The sequence below is a fragment of the Hipposideros armiger genome, unplaced genomic scaffold, assembly GCF_001890085.2.
Source record: "Hipposideros armiger isolate ML-2016 unplaced genomic scaffold, ASM189008v1 scaffold_40, whole genome shotgun sequence".
NCBI lineage: Eukaryota > Metazoa > Chordata > Mammalia > Chiroptera > Hipposideridae > Hipposideros > Hipposideros armiger.
The window spans coordinates 4279230-4299892 of record NW_017731390.1 but is presented as its reverse complement, the minus strand read 5'-3'; the positions used below and the strand labels follow the sequence as shown (position 1 = coordinate 4299892).

General features: G+C 38.8%; 2 protein-coding genes across 13 annotated transcripts in view; one reads left to right on the top strand and one right to left on the bottom strand.

The window, feature by feature from the left end:
- The window catches only part of CDK12 (cyclin dependent kinase 12), a 70261-nt gene extending 59938 nt beyond the window's left edge, over window positions 1-10323 (bottom strand). For all 12 annotated transcript variants that reach the window (XM_019638684.1, XM_019638682.1, XM_019638686.1 and 9 more), the window contains exons 1-2: window positions 8676-10323; window positions 3528-4409 (exon numbers count right to left, since the gene is read on the bottom strand). In XM_019638684.1, the coding sequence (XP_019494229.1) occupies window positions 3528-4409; window positions 8676-9724 (1931 nt within the window). In that variant the 5' untranslated portion in view covers window positions 9725-10323. The remainder of the gene's footprint in view (window positions 1-3527; window positions 4410-8675) is intronic.
- A 4849-nt stretch (window positions 10324-15172) lies between these two features.
- MED1 (mediator complex subunit 1) overlaps window positions 15173-20663 on the top strand; it is a 32245-nt gene continuing 26754 nt past the window's right edge. Inside the window, exons 1-2 of the mRNA XM_019638805.1 lie at window positions 15173-15406; window positions 17375-17481. Coding sequence (XP_019494350.1) covers window positions 15382-15406; window positions 17375-17481 — 132 coding nt within the window. The 5' untranslated portion in view covers window positions 15173-15381. The remainder of the gene's footprint in view (window positions 15407-17374; window positions 17482-20663) is intronic.

Here is a 20663-nt window from a genome sequence, read left to right as displayed (position 1 = left end):
AGTTCTTAACCATCGCGCCACTCGGCCAGCCCTCTTTTCTTTTTTTAAATTGGGGAATTGGGGGAGGGGGCCAGCCAAGTTGGTGTTCTTCAATTTTAGTTGTGGAGGGCGCTATCTGGCTTCCTGTCGGCAGCTCGTGGCCTCTAAGCTCAAGGTGCTGTGTTACGATCTTAGTTGCGGGTAGTCATAGCCACCATCTCATGCGGGAGTCGAACCAGCAGCGTTGTTAAGAGCGCGCATTCTACTATCCACTGAGCCATCCGGGTGGCAGCTCAGCTCAAGGTGCAGAGTTCAGTCTTAGTTGCGGGCAGGCGTAGCCCACCATCGAACAGGCAGTCTTATTATTAGGAGTATGTACTCTCACCAGCTGAGCCATCCTGCCATCTGTTGGCAGCTCAGCGGCAGCTCAGCTTGGGCATAGCATCACTGGCCCATGTGGGAATCGAACCAGCTGCCCTGTTGCTCAGAGCTCATGCTCTTAAGCTAACTCTTAACCAACTGAGCCACTTGGCCGGCCCGATCCTTTCTTTTCTATAAGAGCTCAATACTTTAAATAAACAGCCTTTAAGAATAATGTAGACACACACACACACACACACACACACACACACACACACACACACACTAGTGTAGACTCTACAGAAGTCTGATAAACTCCAAATGAACCAGGCTATCTTAAAAAGAGAGAGAGAGATTTTTAAAGACCCTGTGCGGTTGGTTAACTGAAATTTAAATAAACAGTATACAGATATCTCTAAAAGTAGGAGATCCTCATGAACAACTATGTTCATGAAGAATGTACTATACTAAGGTGGATGTTTGGCAGCCTTTATTCCTTGAAACCAAAAATTAAAGACCATGAATCATAAAGGCTTTTGCAATACCATTAGTTAAATTCACTCCTGCATTTACTACCTGGTTAATACACTCCTGCCCAATCTATACATTTGAAAGAAAAGTTTCATTCTTTTCCTAAAAGGATTTCACCTAAAGAAGACAAATCCTCTAATGCAAGGTTTACATTATCCATGTGCCAACTGATTTCTTAACTACATGCCCAGTATCATTTCACAGAAGCCCTGACTCTGGCTCCTTTAGTAGTTTTACTTACTCATTCAAATAACCAATATTTACTGATTGCATTTTGAGTTCTATGTTTGAAACACTGCAGATAATAAAAAGATGGATAAGTCACATCCTCAATATTTAAGGTGCTGAAATTTCACATAAGAAGATAGAGAGGAATATAAGTGAGTTCCATATGCAACTTTTAGATTTCTTCCTGAAGTTTTCTTACATAACAATTATTTTTCATGTGAAAGATAGGTACAGAAGATAGGTACAGCTGGTACATGGACAGAGTGGCACCAAAAAAAGTCTCTGTGTGTGTGTGTGTGTGTGTGTGTGTGTGTGTGTGTACACAGGACAAAAACAAAAAACCATCTTAATTTAAAATGTATAGTGAAAAAATAAAATTGATAGTGGAAATCTTCATTTCCATTTTCTACCTTTAATAATTTACTTAAATGTATTACATGTGTAAAATAGCTGATGATCACATATTTAAAAATAATTACACTGGACTATAAAATAAAATATAGTTATACTTTCAGAACAGAATTGATACATAACAAAAAGTTTTAGGGCCGGGTGAGTGGCTCAGTTGGTTAAGAGCTCGCTCAAGAGTTTGAGCTCTGAGCAACAACGGTTCGAGTCCAGCCCGAGCTGAGCAGCCGCTGAGCTGCCAATAGGTAGCAGGATGGCTCAGCAAAAAAAAAAAAAAAAAAAAAAGTTTTGCTCACTTCATTCTCTCATACACATTCTTAAAGATAGCCACAAATACTCAAATAAGCACTGAATGGTCTTATTTTACTCTTCATCCCGTCTGAAAGATAGAAATCCCATCTATCAAAGGCATTCCACCTCTGAAAATCTGCAGTCTACACTGACACATGGTGGGTAGGTAGGTTCAACAGTTATTTGGTTAGCTAAGTAAACATTTTAAAATGAAGATTCTTAGCCACACTGATATTGTTCCAGCCACTATATAAAGTAATATTTAAATGAGGATCTTGTGGCTGGATAATGGCCTAGGGTTCCTCTGGATAATGCTCAACTATTTCCTTTTCCAACAAAAACTATAAAAAACACATAGCTTGTATCTGTAAGTACACTGTGAACCTCAAATAAATTTTTCTACATACATTTCAGGTTCTGTTCTTTTCCTTTGTAGTTCTCAGTATGTGGCAGAATTCATAAATACCTATTAACATTAGAAAAAGCATGTGGAATTTTCCTTTAAAATCAGATTTACCACTACGAATAATAATACCCTTCTTTTAAATAGTCGTTTTCTCCCCACTTATTGCACTTGAATCTTTTTAAAAGACCCAAGGAGTAGTCTAGAAAAATAGACCTAAAAGGGTTAAGTGTGTCACTGTTTGGGTAACCTGTCACTTTGAAAGTAATGGAGGTCTGGGAATTGGTCGAGGGTATAAGATCAGTGGTACTTATTTTTGTACTTACAACGAATATTCGATTTAATAAAAGAAACTTACATCCTAGAGAACCAGGAGGCAGGACCTCAGTAGAAAAAACAGTAATACAAAGTCTGTCATGGTGTACATCACTGCTAAATCATGTTTATTTGGTGGTACTTGCCTAGTTAGCCCTGCCAAGAAATTAAATAAATATATTTCCTAACGCCTTCCATAAAATCAGATTCACGCTTCACAATCATTTCAGTTCTCAATACTCAGAGGACTCATTACAATTAGAGCTTTCCCCATCACCCCATTGTGAATTTATATTCTAATTAGCAAAAATTCTACATATTGTTCTTTTGCTTCTTACAGGATAATTGTTTTTTTTAAGTAGCACTTTTTGAAATAAACCTGGTTTATTTTTCTCCTGGATAAGGAGAAAAAACCAAACAGCTATAAAAGACATTTTGGGGACCACTGAAGATATTCAATAGTATCATTATTATTGATATAATGCTATTGATATTACATTATTAAATCAATAGCTACGTTTTTTAGGATAAAGTTATTATGACTATGTGGTAAATGTTCTTATTGTTAGGAGAGACATGTTAAAGTATTCAGAAGTAAAGTGTCAAATATCTAAAGTTAGAGCAAATGTGGCAAGAAGTTAACAATTATTGGTGAATCTAGTTGAAGAGTATAAGAGTGTTAAGTATCATTTTTAAAATTTTTTCTACAGCTACTAAAATTTTCAACATAAAAATTTAAGGAGAAAAACACTTGATTTTTTTAAACTTTGAATCAAAATTACTTATCAATAAATAAACTTATGATAAAAAGGGTCACTAGGTCTTCTTTCTAAGTAATGATGTCATTAATATGGACTTTTCCACTGTAAACCAAATATCAAAGGCATTTCCTATTCATAAAAGTATTCTAAATAGCCATGCATTAGAGTAATTTTGACAAAATTTGAAAACAAAAAATGCATTACACTTAGATCAAGAGGGTTAAGTTTACTCAGTTAATTATGGGACTTACCTATCCATGTCATCGTCTCCAAGTAGTAAGGGTGGGAGGGGCAGAGGAGGCAACGTTGATGTTTTTAGGTGTGGAATAGCAGCTGTTACAGATACTTGAGTCTTCACAGAAACCTGTACAGAGGGCTGAGAATTTGCCTGAGAGAACAGAGTAGATGTCCTTGGATGAGTAGAAGGGGGCAAAGCTGAAGTACTAGAAGCAGGAACCTGACTAAATGCTGGTTGGGGAGGAGGCAGAGGTGGTTGCTGTGGAACAGCTGGTAGTGGAGGCAAAGGTGGCAAAGGAGGTGTCTGAGGTGGAGGGGTAGTAGTTGGTAAAGGAGGTGGAGAAGTAACTGTGGGGAGAGGTGGAGGGATCTCCTTTTCTGATGTCTCTGTCTCTTTGGGAGTAACAATCTCCTCTTTCAATGCTATGGGTTTAGAGTCTCTTGTTCCCTGTGCTTTCAAATCTTTAAGAACAGGATGCTTCTCAGAGTTCTCATCCAACTTTACTTTCCCTGTATCTAAAGAATTTTTGGCCTCTGTGTTTAGATGCGTTACATTCACCAGTTCAGTATCTGGGGCAGATTTTTCCAATTTTATACCTCTGGGTAACTTTTTAGACTCTAAACCTGAATCCTTAGCCTCTAATGAACTGTTCTCTTTCTTAGGCAAAAATATAGGTGAACCCTTGGATTCCTTTCCATCCATTTTTGCTGCAGCAGCAGCAGCTGCTCTTTCCTTCTTTTTCCTACTGAGTTCAGCTCCCAAGCTGGAGTTCAAAGGAAGCCTGACGGGTGAGATACTGGAATGTCGACTGCGTGACCCGGATCTCTTCTTTTTACTATGAGAAGATGAGTGTCTTGAATATGCGGGACTTCTACTTCTTGACTTCATGGATTTCCTAATGGAAAAAGGAAAAGGCAGTTTAAAATGGATAGGTTATAACAATATATAGGAAAATAGATGAGTTAAAGTATGGAGAACTATAACTTTAAAAACTTACTTTGAGTAATTTAGTAATCTTAAAAGTCGAATAGGGGCCGGCCGAGTGGCGCGATGGTTAAGAACCGGCTTGGGACGCCAGAGGGCCCTGTTTTGGATCCCACATATAAGGGCCAGTGACACTGCCCTCCACAGCTAAGATGCTGAACAACAGCTCAACCTGGAGCTGGGCTGCTGTGAGTCGCCAGCGACAGCGTAGGTTGCAGCCCCTGTGGCAGTCGGTTGCCATGGGCTACCGTGTGTAGCCAGCAGCCGGTGTGTGTAGCCAGCAGCTGCAGTGAGCGGCCGTCCAGAAGCCGGCGACTGATCTGCCTCACCCGGGAAGAGCGCAATGATGGTGCCAACTTGGGCCAGTGAAGCAACGTCCTCCACAACTAGATTGAAGAACAAAAGGACAGCAACTTGTCTGTTCCCCTCCCCCCAATTCCCTGGCACTGTTCCCATCCCCCCAATTCCCCAATAAAAAAAATCTTAAAAAAAAAAAAAGTAGATTAGGTATCTAATAATAACAATAACGATAAATCAATATTGGTTCATTAATTGTAACAAATATAACATACTAATGTAAGATGTTAATAATGAGGAAACTGGGTGCCAGGACATATAAGAACTCTGTGCTATCTTCACAATTTTTCTGCAAATCTAAAACTATTCTAAGAAATAAGGTTTATTTAAAAAATATATTAGAACTAAATCTTGCATGACAACATATTTCAATCATATAATACTAAAAAATTATTCAACTGAAGGAAGATAGATTGATATTTTTTCCCATGTTGGAAAATACCCATATTCAATGTTTACTTTTAGAATTTTGGTTTAAATCTCTGATAAACTGAAAACATGATAAAAGAAAGTCAAACTTTATACTAAAGTTAAGTTACACCAATAAGGAAATTAAAAGTAACTAGCATGCTTCACCAAAATCTAAATTTTTAAACTAGAGAGCTATTTACTTGACAGATCCCAGGAAAAGATTTCGTTCCTTGTATCCTGAATTTATAATTAAGCGGTACCTATAATACGCGAACCCCCAAGATATAACAGTTAGGACTTACAAAATAGATGAACTAGAGAAACTATCTTACAAAATAATTTATTAGAAATTCTCAAAACTAGAATGGCTTCTGATGCTTTCAAATAAAAAATGATTTCCAGTAAACTTTTCAGGAACTTGTAAAGCCAGGTATTAGTGAATGTTCAGTTTATTTTCTTCATTATTAAGGAAGGATTGGGAAATAAAATCTTAGAATCTATGTCGCAGATTATTCTACATTGAAACCCAACTCTCATTAATTCTTTTTGAGTTTTAATAAAGCCAAATGTGCTTAGGCTTCAAGGTGAGGGGGAAAAATTAGCACTAAAAATGTGATTGGACAAAACATAATTTGCCCAGTAGTCCAAAACAAGTTGCTTCTATTCCAGATCTCCAATATCTCCCTTTATCTTTAATCATCTGTAAGAGACATCAATCAAAAAGCTTCAAAACAAACAGCATATGTGTAGGGAAAACAGCCATGGTTTTCTTATACCTATACTGCTTTTTGGAAGTTTGCTCTAAAAAGTTAGTTAAAATATAGTCGTTACTGGAATCGAAGTACTCAAAACAATAATAACAACATATACTATATATGAACATCAGGATATAAACTATTGAAAGTAGCTAAGTGGATTTACCAAATATCCACTTATACCCTTAAGAAAATTAACACTTCTCTTGTAAATACCTGGCTGAAACAAGGTTTTCTTTGATTGAATTATAGCTAGAATAAAACTAACATCTCTGTCCCAAGAAAAACTTCTAAAATCCCAAACACTAAGTAATGTCAGAGACCACGCTCTACAAACCATTGTTTTTTAATTTTTTAGCATGACTAAATCTTCCTAAGGAACTCTGCTAAAAACCCTTGAACTTCTGAACAGAAGCCTACTGTTAATAGGACATTTGGATGGCCATATGTCATATACTTATGACATTTTTATGATACAAATGCTTTGAGGTCCAGATCTACTCTTCAAGGAAAAAAAAAGGTGTGTGTGTGTGTGTTGTATGGGGGGGGGGAGGGGGCAACAACAAATAGGTAAATACAGGCAATAATAAAAACTTTGTCTTCGAAAAAACGTATTTTCCCCCTGAATTAAGTTAGTTAGGTTCCATCCATTTGAAATGAAATTACTGCTCTAAGTCATTACTAATTTGGTGAACGTGAAGACCTTGCATTTCTGTCAAAGCATTTTCAGTCTTTTAAAATGATGTTGCTAGTCTAATTTTGTCTATCTCACAAGGAAAAAAAAAGAGAATACCATAGAAGGGATCTGTATGTTCCTCTAGTCTAAGAAATTTTTGTACTTACTGTTTGGAATTCCAATGAATGAGGAAAAATATGTAATGCACACATACAAACATATGATGCTCTCTATAAGCCAACTAAAAGTGTGCATGTGGTTCCAGGATTGTTTTGTAGTCTGTATATTTATGTCCTATCCTATCATAGAATATCTCCAATTCTTTTTTTATTTATTTATCATTTCTCCACTAGTTCCAATTATATGAGTAGAGGAAGAGAGAACTTGAGATATAAATACATAAGGAATCAGTGCAAAGCTGCAGCTCTTATTGAAACTCATGTTAGTGTTTTAGCCTCACTGCACTTCTGTATTCCCAAACCCCACAACAATAAAAATTCTCAGGACAGCCTTAAGTTACTCCCTCAAGAAAACAAATATTCTGAGAATATTTTTTAGGGTTTCTTAAAAAAAATCTAGTTAATGGTATGCATGCTCAATTATTTATAGTGAAATATACTGATGTCAGTAACTTACTTTGAGATGCATCAAAAGATGGATTGATGCAGAGATGGATAAACAAAATATATGACATATATTATAGAATGTATGTACATGTATGGGTCCTCACTACAATTCTTTCAACTTTTCTGTGTTTGAAAAATTGTAATAAAATGGGAGGGGGAAAGACTAAGGAACTTTAGACCCTGACAACTAGGAACTCTGCAGTTTGACCAATTCAAACTACTTTATGAATAATTACAACTTTAAGTCAGCAAAAATTACTCACATTGACATATAAAAGATATGCATGGGTTTTTTCAAATTAGAATACTCTCCCTAGTAAGTTCAACATTTTCCTTACTCATAGATAGAATTTACTGACTGGCTCCAGGTACCAGGCTGTGCTACGCACTTCATATTACTAACTAATTTAATCCTCATAACTCTAGAAGTACTTGCAATTCCCATTTTACACATGAAAAAACTCAGGCATGAGAAATTAAATTATAGGATTCCACTCAGGTGTAACGCCAAAGCCCATGTTCTGCTTTTGTGGACAAGGTGAGTCCACAAAAAGGGAGGCACAGCTCATCATCTAGGAACAAGGACAGTTTTCTGTAGATAATTCACTCCAACAATTAAATTTCAAACTACATGCCTTTCTTGCAAAAATAACACAGTAAAGGCACTATTACCATTTTTTTTTTTTTTTAGAGAAAGATTTTGAAAATTGCCAGGGGTCACAGGGTAAGTCAATGATGATGCTGTAAAGAAAATCAAATTATCCTTGGGATGAATTTCTGCCAGGCTCCACCATCGAAAGGATTGTGGAAATTCAGTCTTATCAGCTGGATTTCTACTAGAAATATCAGTGAAAAGACAGGAGTCTTTTGTTAAGCCATCAAAACATAATTGGGAAATAAATTTAACAGGTTTGTAGACTCAGTGGACAGCACAAATTGGTAGATGACTTAGGCAAATAGCCTCAAGAAAATACAAATGGAAATTTGTAATTTCTTGTATCTTCAATCAGGTCCAATGAGGTCTAAAGCACTAATAATGTGATTTAAAAATATTTAAGACAAAGCAACAGAAATAGCTAGATAAGCTCTGGAAACCAGTATCAACTCTATGCACTCAATAAACAGAAGTCTATGATTTTTCTCACACAGGAGCTTACAGCTAAAGATCGCGCCATTGTTAAGTACCTGCCTTTAGGAGTTTTAAGCATGTTAACTCTCCACTTTTTGAATTCTGGGTTAAAAGGAGACCAGATTAATTTAATTTGAATGACTTGGGGACTTAAACAAAACATGACTAATTGCCAATTCCTCATAACCCACCCTAATAAAGGACTGGTAGACAAATGGCTCACCTGGGGAGTGGACTCCGGCTCAGAGACCGTTTGCTTGTGAAAGGGCTGCTGGACCGCCTTCGACCATAGGGACTAGGTGATCTCCCACTGTAAGAGCCACTCCTTTCATAGCTGGATGACCGTCTCCGGCTATAGGGACTCACAGACCTCTGTCGTCTACTGTAGGGACTGGGTGACCGGGTGCTGGACTGGTAGGCGGAAGGCTCCTTGTAAGGTGGGCTAATTGACTGCCTTCTTGAGGTACTTCCAGGACTTTTCTTGTAGGAGTCATAATTGCTGGAGGTATGAGATCTTGGGGGACTAAGGTCATAATCTTGGCCATAAGAAGCTCCTGAGGGGCTATCATCTTGCTTGGGGCTGTCAGACCATTTCCTGTGGGGACTCCTGGATCTCCGTTTTGGGCTGTCCACTGTTTTGTAACTTTTGGGTGTTTCCCTTTTCCGATGACTTTTACTCCGGTCTTTGTGCCCAGATTTCAACTCCCGTTCTTTCCGGGCTTTCTCCTTGTGGAGTTTGGATGACCTGGATTCCTTGTTGCTACTGCTTTTGGAGATCTGTGCCTTCCCATAGTCATCGTTCTCCTCAGTTGAACGCTTTGAACTTCCTGATATCCGGTCCTTCATCGATCCCGACTTGCTGGAAACTTCCTGGTTTTTTTCTTTTTCTGTCTGTTTAGTTTTTAGTAAGTCCCGGGAACGTCTGTGCTGGTGGTGACGATGTTTGTGCAGGCGGTCACTCCGATCAGTTCCTCGACGTTCCTCATTCTCCCTCCTGTCTAGTTTGAAGGCCATGTCGTCAGAGAAGGTATCTGAATCAGAGCTGATGTCATCATACTCCACCAAAGGTTTGATAACTGTACCCACAGGTGCTGCTTCGGAGGTCACCAACCCCATGTCTTTGGAGTGCTTGGACTTGTGCCGCTTGTGCTTCGACACCAAGCGATGACGCTCTCTGCTGTTGGAGCTGCCACCTCCCGACGACGGCTGCAAAGTTCCAGAAGCTCCTCCACTCCCGTCCTTCTTGCCCCCATGTCTCTCTGGATTGGGCATTCCCTTTCCCCTGGCCTCAAAAAGGGGAAAAAGTTCCCCAGCACTCCAAAAAGTAACCCCCACCCTCCCCCCCAACCCCAACCCCACGCCTACCAAAGCGCCCCTAGAGGGGGGTGGGGAGGGAAGGGACGGTAGCGCAGGCTCCTCCTCCCTCCCGACTTCTCAGCACCCTCCTACATGAGGTAGGGGGTGAAGGAGCCAGGGAAGAAATTAGAGTTCCTCAGCAGTAGAGTTGCGAGACAACGGACAGCTGCTCAAGTCTGTTTGCCCTCCTCCCCCCGCGGAGCCAATCTTCAGGCCCGGAGGCCGGGAAGGTCGAGGAAGTAGGAAGCCGACGGCCCGGGGCTGTGGGGCCGACTCCGGGTCTGGGGCCCGGTGAGGACTGCGCCGGCCCTTCCCCTACCCGGTAGCCCGGCTCGGGGCGGCTTCCGGTCGCTGGGGTCCCGCGGCTTTGGTGCCTCACGTCCCCTTTGTCCCTCGCTTCTGAAGGAGCCCCTTTTCTTGCCTCCGGCCTCACCTCAATACCTCACACACTCACTCGTTCCCTCACAGACTCACAGTCACACACTAGGTTAAACCGAAACGGTACTTGAGGGAGGGGGGAGGGGACAATCCCAAAAACTCTCGCGAGAACTCACTGAGCTCGCGGTATTTCCTGCTGCCTTTCCACCTCTCACTGCTTTATCAAACAACGCGAGAACATGTCCCAAGCACAAAACGCGATCTGTCATACTCTCGCGATAGAGTCCTCGCTCTCAATTTGATCAAAGCTTTATTGAAACGGAGCAAGAAGCTTTTTTTTTAAATCCAAAACTTTATTGGTAACTCATTGAACAAATATTCTCAGGCTCTGGCGGAAACTAATTTTTGCATACTTTATAACTACCAGGATGAAAATCCTGTTGTGTTGTCAACAGAACAAAGGGCGAATGTGCGCGCATTTCAACTCAATTCCCTAAGTATTAACAATGCTTATTATTTACATAGAGTATAATACGTGCATTATCTCTAATTCTCTTACTACCTCCAAAACATGATACCCTCATTCCTGTTTTACAAGTAAGTTAACCCAGACTCAGAGTAGTTAAATAACTTACCCAGGGTAACAAAGCTAGTCCAGCAAGTGCGAAACACGAGATTCAAATTCCTGTCTGACAAAAGCAGAAGCTCTCCCATTGTGCGGCACTCTCTCCAGTCTACTTAACAATCTAAGAACCTGAAAGTTCATCACCTCTTGGGATCACGTATGGCTCTCCTGGAATCATTTATCTTTTTATCTTCACACAGAAAATTAGAATTTTGAACAAGAAAAGCATAATATTCGTGACCAAGAAAAAATAGTATCTTACACTGCCCCTCATTTTTTACTTTGCAGAACTCCTTCCCAATATGTTAACTCATTCCATCTACACAACTATCTTCTGAAATAGGGTAGTTTTGTGAGGAAACTAAGGCTCAGAGAAGTGAAGTGACTTGTCTAAGCATCTTTATTCTATTCTTCAACACATTTATATGTGAGATTTTAAGGCCCTTGTCTGTGTAATATTACCTACCCAAGGCCCTAAAGGTATATCCTATACCCTATATAGGATATAGATAATATATTCATACCACAAGATATAAGGTAATGTCATAAGAATGATACAGAGCACTGAGGAGGTTCAAAATGAGGTTGGGAGTGTTAAGAGAAAGCTTTATAAGAGGGCATTTCAGTTGTCCAGGAAGAGTAAATAGGACTTGTATATGCAAAGATGGGAAGATCAACCAGTAAATTGGGACTCAGAAAACACTCTGAGTGAAGGTAGAAGAATCCATTCTCAAAATCACTCCCTGAAAATGTTCCTGTTGCTTTTGGTCACATGGGTACTAAAAAAAGTTTTTTACTTGAATGTTTGAGTCCATAAATTTTGAATACAAATGAAAAAGACTGAACTTTTCATGTCAACTTTTTAATCATCTATGGAAATAGTAAAATTAATGCTATCAAGAAAAAGGAAATAAAGGATAGAATTAAGTACTGAAACTCAGGTGTGTTATCTCCCCATCATTGCTGCAAGAGGGCCTGGATATAAAGGTCCCCCCAAGTGTTTGACATGATGGCAGATGGCATGAGACTAAATAGGCCAATTAGGTGTGACTGGCCCACCTTATGAAACATTGACTGAGTTCACCAAAATTACTCTGATTTTTTTTTCTAACTTTTAAGTGAGATCAAGTTTTTGACCCAGATACACCCATACTCATAGTAAAATGGAAAAGTGGAAGGAATGATGGTGATGTGTCAAATAAAATCTTGAAAAAGAAAATCATTGTCCAAATTAAACAGCATTATTTATATTTATAATGATTAATTACGTTTGATGCCTATTGAAGCAGACTAGAGACCCCTAATGAGTAAATGAAGCTTTTTACTGAATTTTTATAATCGCTTATGTTTCTATAGCACTTTTTAATTTTCTACAACACTCTTCTAAGTCTGTCTTGAATATCAGCTGAACAAGTAAATAACCTGGCGAGGTGGCCAGGATGGGTGTTATATGCATCTACTAAAGGATGAAACAGACTCAGAAGGAATTGGAGCGTATTTACACTAAGTGTAGTTAGTGCCAGGAGGAGGGACAGCTCTTTCTTTAATCCTAAGCCAGTACTCTATTGCACTACACTTTCTCTTTTTGGTGGATAAAATTCTACTCTAATGTAATTATATCTCAATACAGCTGGGAAAAAAATATCTATTCTAGGAAATTTCAGATTCTGTTTAAATTTTAAAATACAAAATATACTCTAAACTACACAGATTGGCCCAACAAGAGGTGAGAATAGTGCTTTTGTATAATAAGTGTTGCTTCACTCTACAGAAAAACTTTGAACTCAGAAATTCCAAAACTGCTTTATTTGCATGACCTCCCAGGGCAGGGAGTGAGGACAACTGTATGAACCCCAAGATGATCAGTCAGGTGATGACTACACTTTCCCTGTAAATCCCCACAGCAGGTCATAAAGCTTCTCTTTAGGCCGTACACAAGAGAACATATTTAATTAAAGTTACAATAACTTCTTATCCCCGCACAGACCAATTTGTTAGTTTAGATTTTAGGTTTAAAGAGTCTAGTCCCCCTCAAAGCTTAGTCATTTAAAATGTACCCATTGTCCCCTTCTTGCCATATAGGAAGATTGTTTCTATGTGCACCTTTTATGCTTTTCTTATTTAATGATATCTCTCTTTTGCTTCTTGAGTACAAATTTTACAACGTCATCTCATTTGCATTTTCAGATGAGAAATAATTTCTGTGACCAAAATTTGGTAAAGTTTACTCTATTTTCAAGCTTTATAAGGCTTAATATGTCCTAGCTACATTTGTACAGACATTATTGTTTATCTGTATAGAGAGTTTTCATGAGGAAGTGTAGCTGTGTATCTAATGTTGATACTTTGGGCATAATAATAAATCGAAAAAAAATTTTTGAGTACCTATGGTTATAGTAGCCAACCATATTTTCAGAAATTTAAATCAGATGAGCCCATCAAGGTTGGGGCTGCGTTTTCATGTTTATATTACCAGCTCCTAATACACAAGTCTTAGGACTCCATTGATGCTTGTTGAATGAAGAGCACTTTGACAACAGAAAAGGAAATAATTTTAAATATGAATTATTTTTGAAAATTCTCACTTCGATAAATGCTCTCTGTACTTCAATTTTAAGGTTGTTCGATTCACATTATATAATATTTGGTACATACTTTTATATTAAAAGATATTTGTTGATTTTCTGAAATTCAAATTTAACTGTGTTTTGTTATTTTATCTGGGAACCCTATCTATTTATCCCAACAATATGCATTGAGTCTCTGACTTGTGTCAGGAGCTGGGCTAGGCAATGTCACAAGCCAGTAGTGAAAGAAACAGACCCAGTGCAAGCCCTCCTGGAGTTGACAGTCTAGGAGGGAAGACAGGCATTGAACAAATCATTATGGACTTAATTTTGATGGTGAAAGTGTTATTAAAGAGATAACATAACAGGGGACCTGATTAAGTCAGGGGTTAGAGAAGGCTTGCTTTTCTAGTCTAGAGGAAGAGACATTTCAATTGAAATCTGAGTAAGAGAGCCTTAATGAGGTGAAGAGAGTGAGCAGAGGAAGGCCTCCAAGGAGTGTAGGAATTTTCCGCATATAAAAGGCCAGTGTGGCTGGGGGTTGGGAAGGGGAGAAGTGCTGGGTCTCGCAAGGCTTTGCAGGTCCAGTAAAAGATTTGCCTAACTAGGCCCAGGTACAGTGCTAGATAGTGGGAACTCAAAAATGAGGGGCAATTCCTGCTCCATGAAACTCACTGTATAGTGCCTCAAAGAAATGACGTAATAGGAATAGAAAAGCAATAAATCTGAATTCTACTTTCAAGGAGCATGGTTATATATAACTTTGTGGTGACAAACATGTTCCCAGACATTCCCAAAGATTTGGTCTCAATCAATTTACACTGCTGTGCCTGCTCACCTGAACTGTAGTTATCTGCTGGAATGGCTTTAGAATGTTTAAATAGCATTTTTGAAATGTGTGTTAAGTCTGAGATGTGAGAACAAATCCATTGCTTAATATCCTTGCCACAAACTAGGTAAAATCCCACTTTTCACTGGTTATTTTCAAGGATGTGTATGGAAAAAGAACTTAAAAAAAATAATAACCTTAACTATGTTAAGAACTTTTACCCAGTGCTGGCTAGCACTGTTGTATTTTAGCCTGGTTCTTCAGTTCCAGGGGCCATGAACTCAGCGCTACTCCAAATTTCTCTGTGAGGACTTACTGATACAAGAGATATGACTACACATTCTTTGTGACTTGTGGCGTAGAGTACAAGCTAAACTGCTTGTTTTCACTACAATTACAAAAAGGGACAAAATCAATTCTTAACACCTTTGTGATCCTAAGTATAATTAATAACATTTTATGCTAGAAGGCTGAAAACAAGTTTACCTTAATCCAGAATCTCCCAGATCTTCAAAAATATTGTAATTGCTTAAAAAATACTTCTGAAATAAAAAAAAGGAAATGGGAATTAAGTGTACTGGACTGGCGTGGAACGTCATGTTACAAGAGGCCAATATCTTTTTTATGGCATAATTACTCCATCTAGTATCTGAAGAAAGCATATTATTTTTAATAAAAATATTTCTAACACCAATATTCTTCGAAAGGGTAGTCTTTCAGTAAGAAAGCCGGGGATTTTAATTTGCGAACTGCTTAAATGCCAAAATGAAATGCCGGTTTCATAAGAGGAACCGATCACTAGCAACAGGGAAGCAACCATACCTAGCTGCAGTAAGCCTAAGACAACGGAAAGCTTAAGATAAAGCTAGGTTGGGCGACTCTCGCGAGAAGTACCGCATTAACCATTTTTCGCGATAGTTTGGTGCCCAGCCCTTTTCCTCTCTCGCAGGATCACGGTTAATCTCGCGATTTTTGGGAAGTTCCGTTGGGGAAGATGGCGGCGGCCTCGAGCACCCTTCTCTTCTTGCCGCCAGGGACTTCAGACTGAGCCTTCCCGGGAAGAGTGGGGGCTGCTGGTGCCCCGCGTCCCGGGAGCCCGAACCAGCTTGATTCCGCCGTTAGTGGTGGGGACGGGCTTATCCTCTTGTGTAGGACTCAGGCCTTCCCCGTCAGGATGAAGGCTCAGGGGGAAACCGAGGGTGAGTGACTGAAGGGAAAAGCAGGGGGCGGGATACAGCTGGGGGGAGCCAATCTGTGAGAGGAGCTGGGGGTCCGATGCATTCGCCGGGGCCATTCTCCCGAGGGCGCAAAGTCCCGGAGGCGGGATTTGTGTGAGTTTCAGATTCTGACTGTGCTTTCCCTGGTAATCCAGAGCTCCGACTTTGGGGTGATGGGGGCTCCCAACTTCTGTAAAGGTTTCCTGCTTTGCTAGGGGCAATCAGTTGGGCCTCAGGGCATTTTTATCCTAAAGTTATGGGAGACCAGGCGAGTGCATCTAAAACCTGCTTACAGCTCGTTCCAGAAGAGACGTCTGAATAATGACAATAATACAGAGTTGTTTGTTAAAGGACTGGAGGATGTTTTGGCATGAATGGAATGATTGATTAGGTCCTTGTGATATTAAAAGCCAGCAGTTCCCTAGAATGTCACAGTGTTTCCGGTCTTGTGCTATTGTATGCATTTTTAAAAAGGCGTTGAATTTCATTCTTTCAATGGCTGGACTAACGCAGAACTGCTGAAAAGTAACTTTTTTTATGGAACCTTACTTAATTCTCTAAAGTTCTACACTCCAGTTTAAATGTTTCTTTAGCATTTTGGACGTAGTTGTATTAATACAGCGCACTGTATTATTTTTTACTTGTCTTTTCCACTTTACTCTGAGCTTTGTAGAACAGGGACCTTGCCTTATTGTATAGTCTGGCACATAAGTAGTTGCTTAAAATAATGTTTGATTTGAACATACATGTAAAGATATTTATCAGGCTTCTCAAGAAAAGAATGGGGGATGTGTTTTGAAAGAAAGGAAGAAGAAAGGCTTACTCCTTGGGTGCAGAGTAATGACAAGTGTAAAATGGAAACTCGATGAGGCAGGAATTTTGTCTAGATTGCTCACTGCTGTATCCCTAGCATGTAAAATAGTGATTGAATGAATGAGTCTTGAAAATGTAAATAGCCAGAAATGTGTCCAGAACTATAAACTGGCTGAAACATCTCAAAAACCAGTCTTTCAGAAGATAAAGGCATTGGAGGAAGGAATTTGAATCTTGATTTAGAAGATGTCACCACCTCAACTCTGATTGCTAAAATTCTACTGGTCTTTCAGTGACAACTTTTCTGTAACATCCCGGCAATTAACTTTTTCTCCTTTGAATTTCAATTAGTAATGTGTCTCTGTTTTTAAGAGCATATCTCATTTACTTTGTGTGATGGTGATTTCTACATTAACTTATACAGACTCCTTCACAGACGTCATTTGAGGCATATTGTGTGTTTTTGCATTGCTGGTAGTCTCTAGCACTGGTCCTTGCTTGTTCTAAGCAGTACAAGAATTAGAGGAGGGTTTAAGGGCATAGGAGGTTCGTTTACACAGTTCAGGAGCCAGTCTTTTCTACTTTTCTCTTATCTCTGCTGGAAACTTATCCTTTAGATATTTACATCTTCCCTGTCCATATAGTTTTAGTTTGAATTCAACTAGGAGAAATCTGAATGACAAAGCATGTTTTCTTGATAACACTTATAAATTGATCTCTTAAAATTATGTAAAAAATTAAAATCTGTATTTTCACATTGAAAGCCAATTAACCATAGTAAGGCCGTGTTCAAATGTGTGCTCTACATATATCATGCAAGGGATTTCATGCATATCATGAAATGATTTTGTCACTAAATTGTAGTCTTGATCCTGAACAGGATTAGAGATTTTTTTTGGTTCCCATTAAAAGTTTGAATAGAAACCAGCCCTAGTCTATGGTGTTCATTAGTTTAGACCCATAATTTGTGTGTCTTCTTGTCATTAAAAATAAGTTCTTTGTATGTTTCCAAGTAAATGATACTGAAAAATATTTTAACCGAGTTCTTACTAGGATGATGTATGGGGGTTTCATTTGCAAGAAAAACTGGAAGTTCTTGAAAGAGTTTCTAACGATGTCTTCTGATTTATATTGCAGAGTCAGAAAAGCTGAGTAAGATGAGTTCTCTCTTGGAACGGCTCCATGCAAAGTTTAACCAAAATAGACCTTGGAGTGAAACCTTTAAGCTTGTGCGTCAAGTCATGGTGAGGATTGTGGTGTGTGCTTAGATAATTATTTAATAAGCTCAGCTCCCTGTGTAGATTTTTCCAAACTAGTTGTTATAGTGTGTCTTCAGTTTTGTTTATCATAAAGTTGATAGCCACATGTACTCAGGTGTTTTCAGAGTCTACTTAAGAAGGAGATACATTTATAAAATTGTGTTAATCATGAGTTATAATGCACTGGTGTACTTTATGCAAAGATGCTAAGAGATACACCAATAAGAGACACACATGATAGACTGGTATAGAGACATTTATTGTTCACATCTTGTCAAGTTCCTTGATACTAATGTGATTGTACTTACATTGCATCTATTTTTGGAGTAGAGTTTGTAGTTCATTCTGAATTAGTTTCACCTGTTCACTCTCTCAGTCTTTCTCCACAATACTACTCCTTCCTGAGTCATTCAACAGTATGGCGAGCCCTTAGTTTAAGTGGAAGACGGGGTTGGGCATGGCTGGATGTTAAAAGTTCATCTATATGATTCCAGTGATGGTCAAGTGATGTAGGAAAACTTTACTTCTACTTACCTGGGCAATAGTTATATGGGTGTGTTTACTTTGTGAGAATTCATGGATCTCTTCATTTCAGATTTGTATACTTTTCTGTATATATGCTATACTTCAATGGAAGTACCCCCTCCTACCCACCAAATCTTACTTTGGGTTCAGAGTAAGATCAGTTTAGTAGGTTTATTAGTGTTTAAAATGATCATATCAGTATAGTACTAGCAAAATAACTAAATTTGCTGTCAAAATACCTGTATTTTAGGCTTGACGCCAGTGCTTACTACTTATGTTACCTAGGACAAATTATTTAATGTCTCTAAGTTTCAGTTTTTTCATCTGGAAAGTAAAGGCACAGAATACCGATTTGCTTTTCCACATCCATTAAGTCCTTACTTAATGTTGATAGATTCTTGGAAACTGAAACTTTAAGCAAAATGAAGCATAATGAAATCAATATTACCATAAGCTAATTGATATACACAAGAGTTAAGTTCCTATGGCACATTTCTGGTCACAAAAACATCACCAAGCTTCTAAATAAAAACCCAAAACACTTCTAATATTAAACATTGAAATAAATGTGAGCATACATACATTTAAGAAATATTAATAAAAGTAAGTAAGATTATTATGTTCCATCCTGCTTATTCCCAGTTCAGGGTATTGGGTGGCCAGAGCCTATACTGGAAGCTTAAGACGAAATGTGGGAACCCATCCTGGACAGGACACCATTCCACTGCAGTGTGTACTCACACACATACACACACTCACACTTATATTTACTCATACTGGGACAATTTGGACATGGCAATTAACTTAACATGCATATCTTTGAGACATGGGAGAAAACTGGAGTACCCAGAGAAAGCCTACACAGACATGAGAATGTACAAACTCCACACAGACAGTGCCTGGCCAGGAATCGATTTTTGTTTTCTCATCAGCGTGTTTTCTCATGAGATGAAGTTATTTGAGTACCTGGTATAATTCTGTTGTAAGGATCAAATCAGATAATGGATATCAAACTGTCATGTTGCTAAAAGATTTCTGTAACTGTAAATTCTACTAATGTATATGTATCTTCTGGCTTAGGATTATGTACATAAAAGGTATTAAAGTCTTAAATAAAAGAATGGCAATTTTTCCAGTCTGGGAATTCAGAGGTTGTCATTTTTATACCACAAGGCAGCCATATTCTAATTTGAAATATGTTCTATAAAGGATATTGTCATTAGAGAGAAATCATGAGGTAAAGGAATTTCAGGTGGCTACTTAGACCCTCTCTTGAGGTACCAGTGTCTGTCTTTGGACACCATAACATCCATTGTCTACTCACTTTTGGAGATTCAAAAACTTAATTTTATTGGTATATAAAGACTTTGAAGAGTTTTCAACAACTGATACACTAACAAAATCTCAGATTAACATGTAAATCAGAATTCCAGTTTGTTAATTTACAACACAGGGTTTATCTTTCCAGTTACCAAAATACTGGTATCCATTGTCCAGAGCATCCCCTTGTCTATTCAAGGTAGAAAGGAAGTCAGATTATTGATTAATCAGATGTTTGTTTTGTGAAGGTGGAATTAGAGCAAAGAGAGATGGATTTAGGGCATGGGAAAGCCTGAAAATCTATCCTGTATCATAAAACTGTTCACATTTCTGGGAACTAGAATATTGTGCAGAGAAAAAACTTCTTCTCTGGGTAGGGTTAGAAAAACTATGCTAAAATTTTTGCTCTTTGGGAGTCCCTTTTCTAGGCTACATATTCTTTTTTTTTTTAAGGTTTTATTGGGGAATTGGGGAAGGGGAATAGTGTTGAGGAATTGGGGAAGAGGAACAGCCAAGTTGTTGTCTTTCAGTCTTAGTTGTGGAGGGTGCAGCCAGCTCAGCTCCAAGTCCAGTCGCCATCCAACCACCCATTGGCAGCTCAGAGCAGCTCAGCTCAAGGTGCCATGTTCAGTCTTAATTGCGGGTGGGCATAGCCCACCACCCCATGCGGGAGTCCAACTGGAAAACTTGTTAAAAGTACATGCTTTCACCAGCTGAGCCATCCTGCCAACTGTTGGCAGCTCAGCAGCAGCTCAGCTCAGGCGCAGCTGACTGGCCCATGTGGGAATCGAACTGATAACCCTGTTGCTCAGACCTCATGCTTTTAACCAACTGAGCCACTCAGCCAGCCCCATATTGTATTTCTTAGAGTCAATCTAATTTGACTGCAGTCTGGTTGTATTTCTTAGATTACATGCAAATCACGTGGTCAGATTTGGGAACTGCCAAATCTTGTGAGCCACCTCATTTAACTGAGTAAATCTTATGATGTAGTTACTTCAATAGGAGGCTGATCTCATTTATTACATTTTGATTCTTCCTAATTTTTCCCTGAAGGTTATATATAGTGAAAAAGTTTATGAAAAGAGATAGTACACTCCAAAGAATTAGGAGCAGGCCGAGCACAAAGAAAAAGCGGCTCAAAGCCCTGGTTATATTATTTTAGATCTGTGAATAACTTTTTCTATCTTAATGTATATGGATATGGATGTATCCATGTACTATGTGAATTTTTCTTCCTTTAGCTGGATGGACAGAGTAACAGTTGATTCTATAGACCAGCGGTTCTCAACCTGTGGGTCGCGACCCCTTTGGGGGTCGAA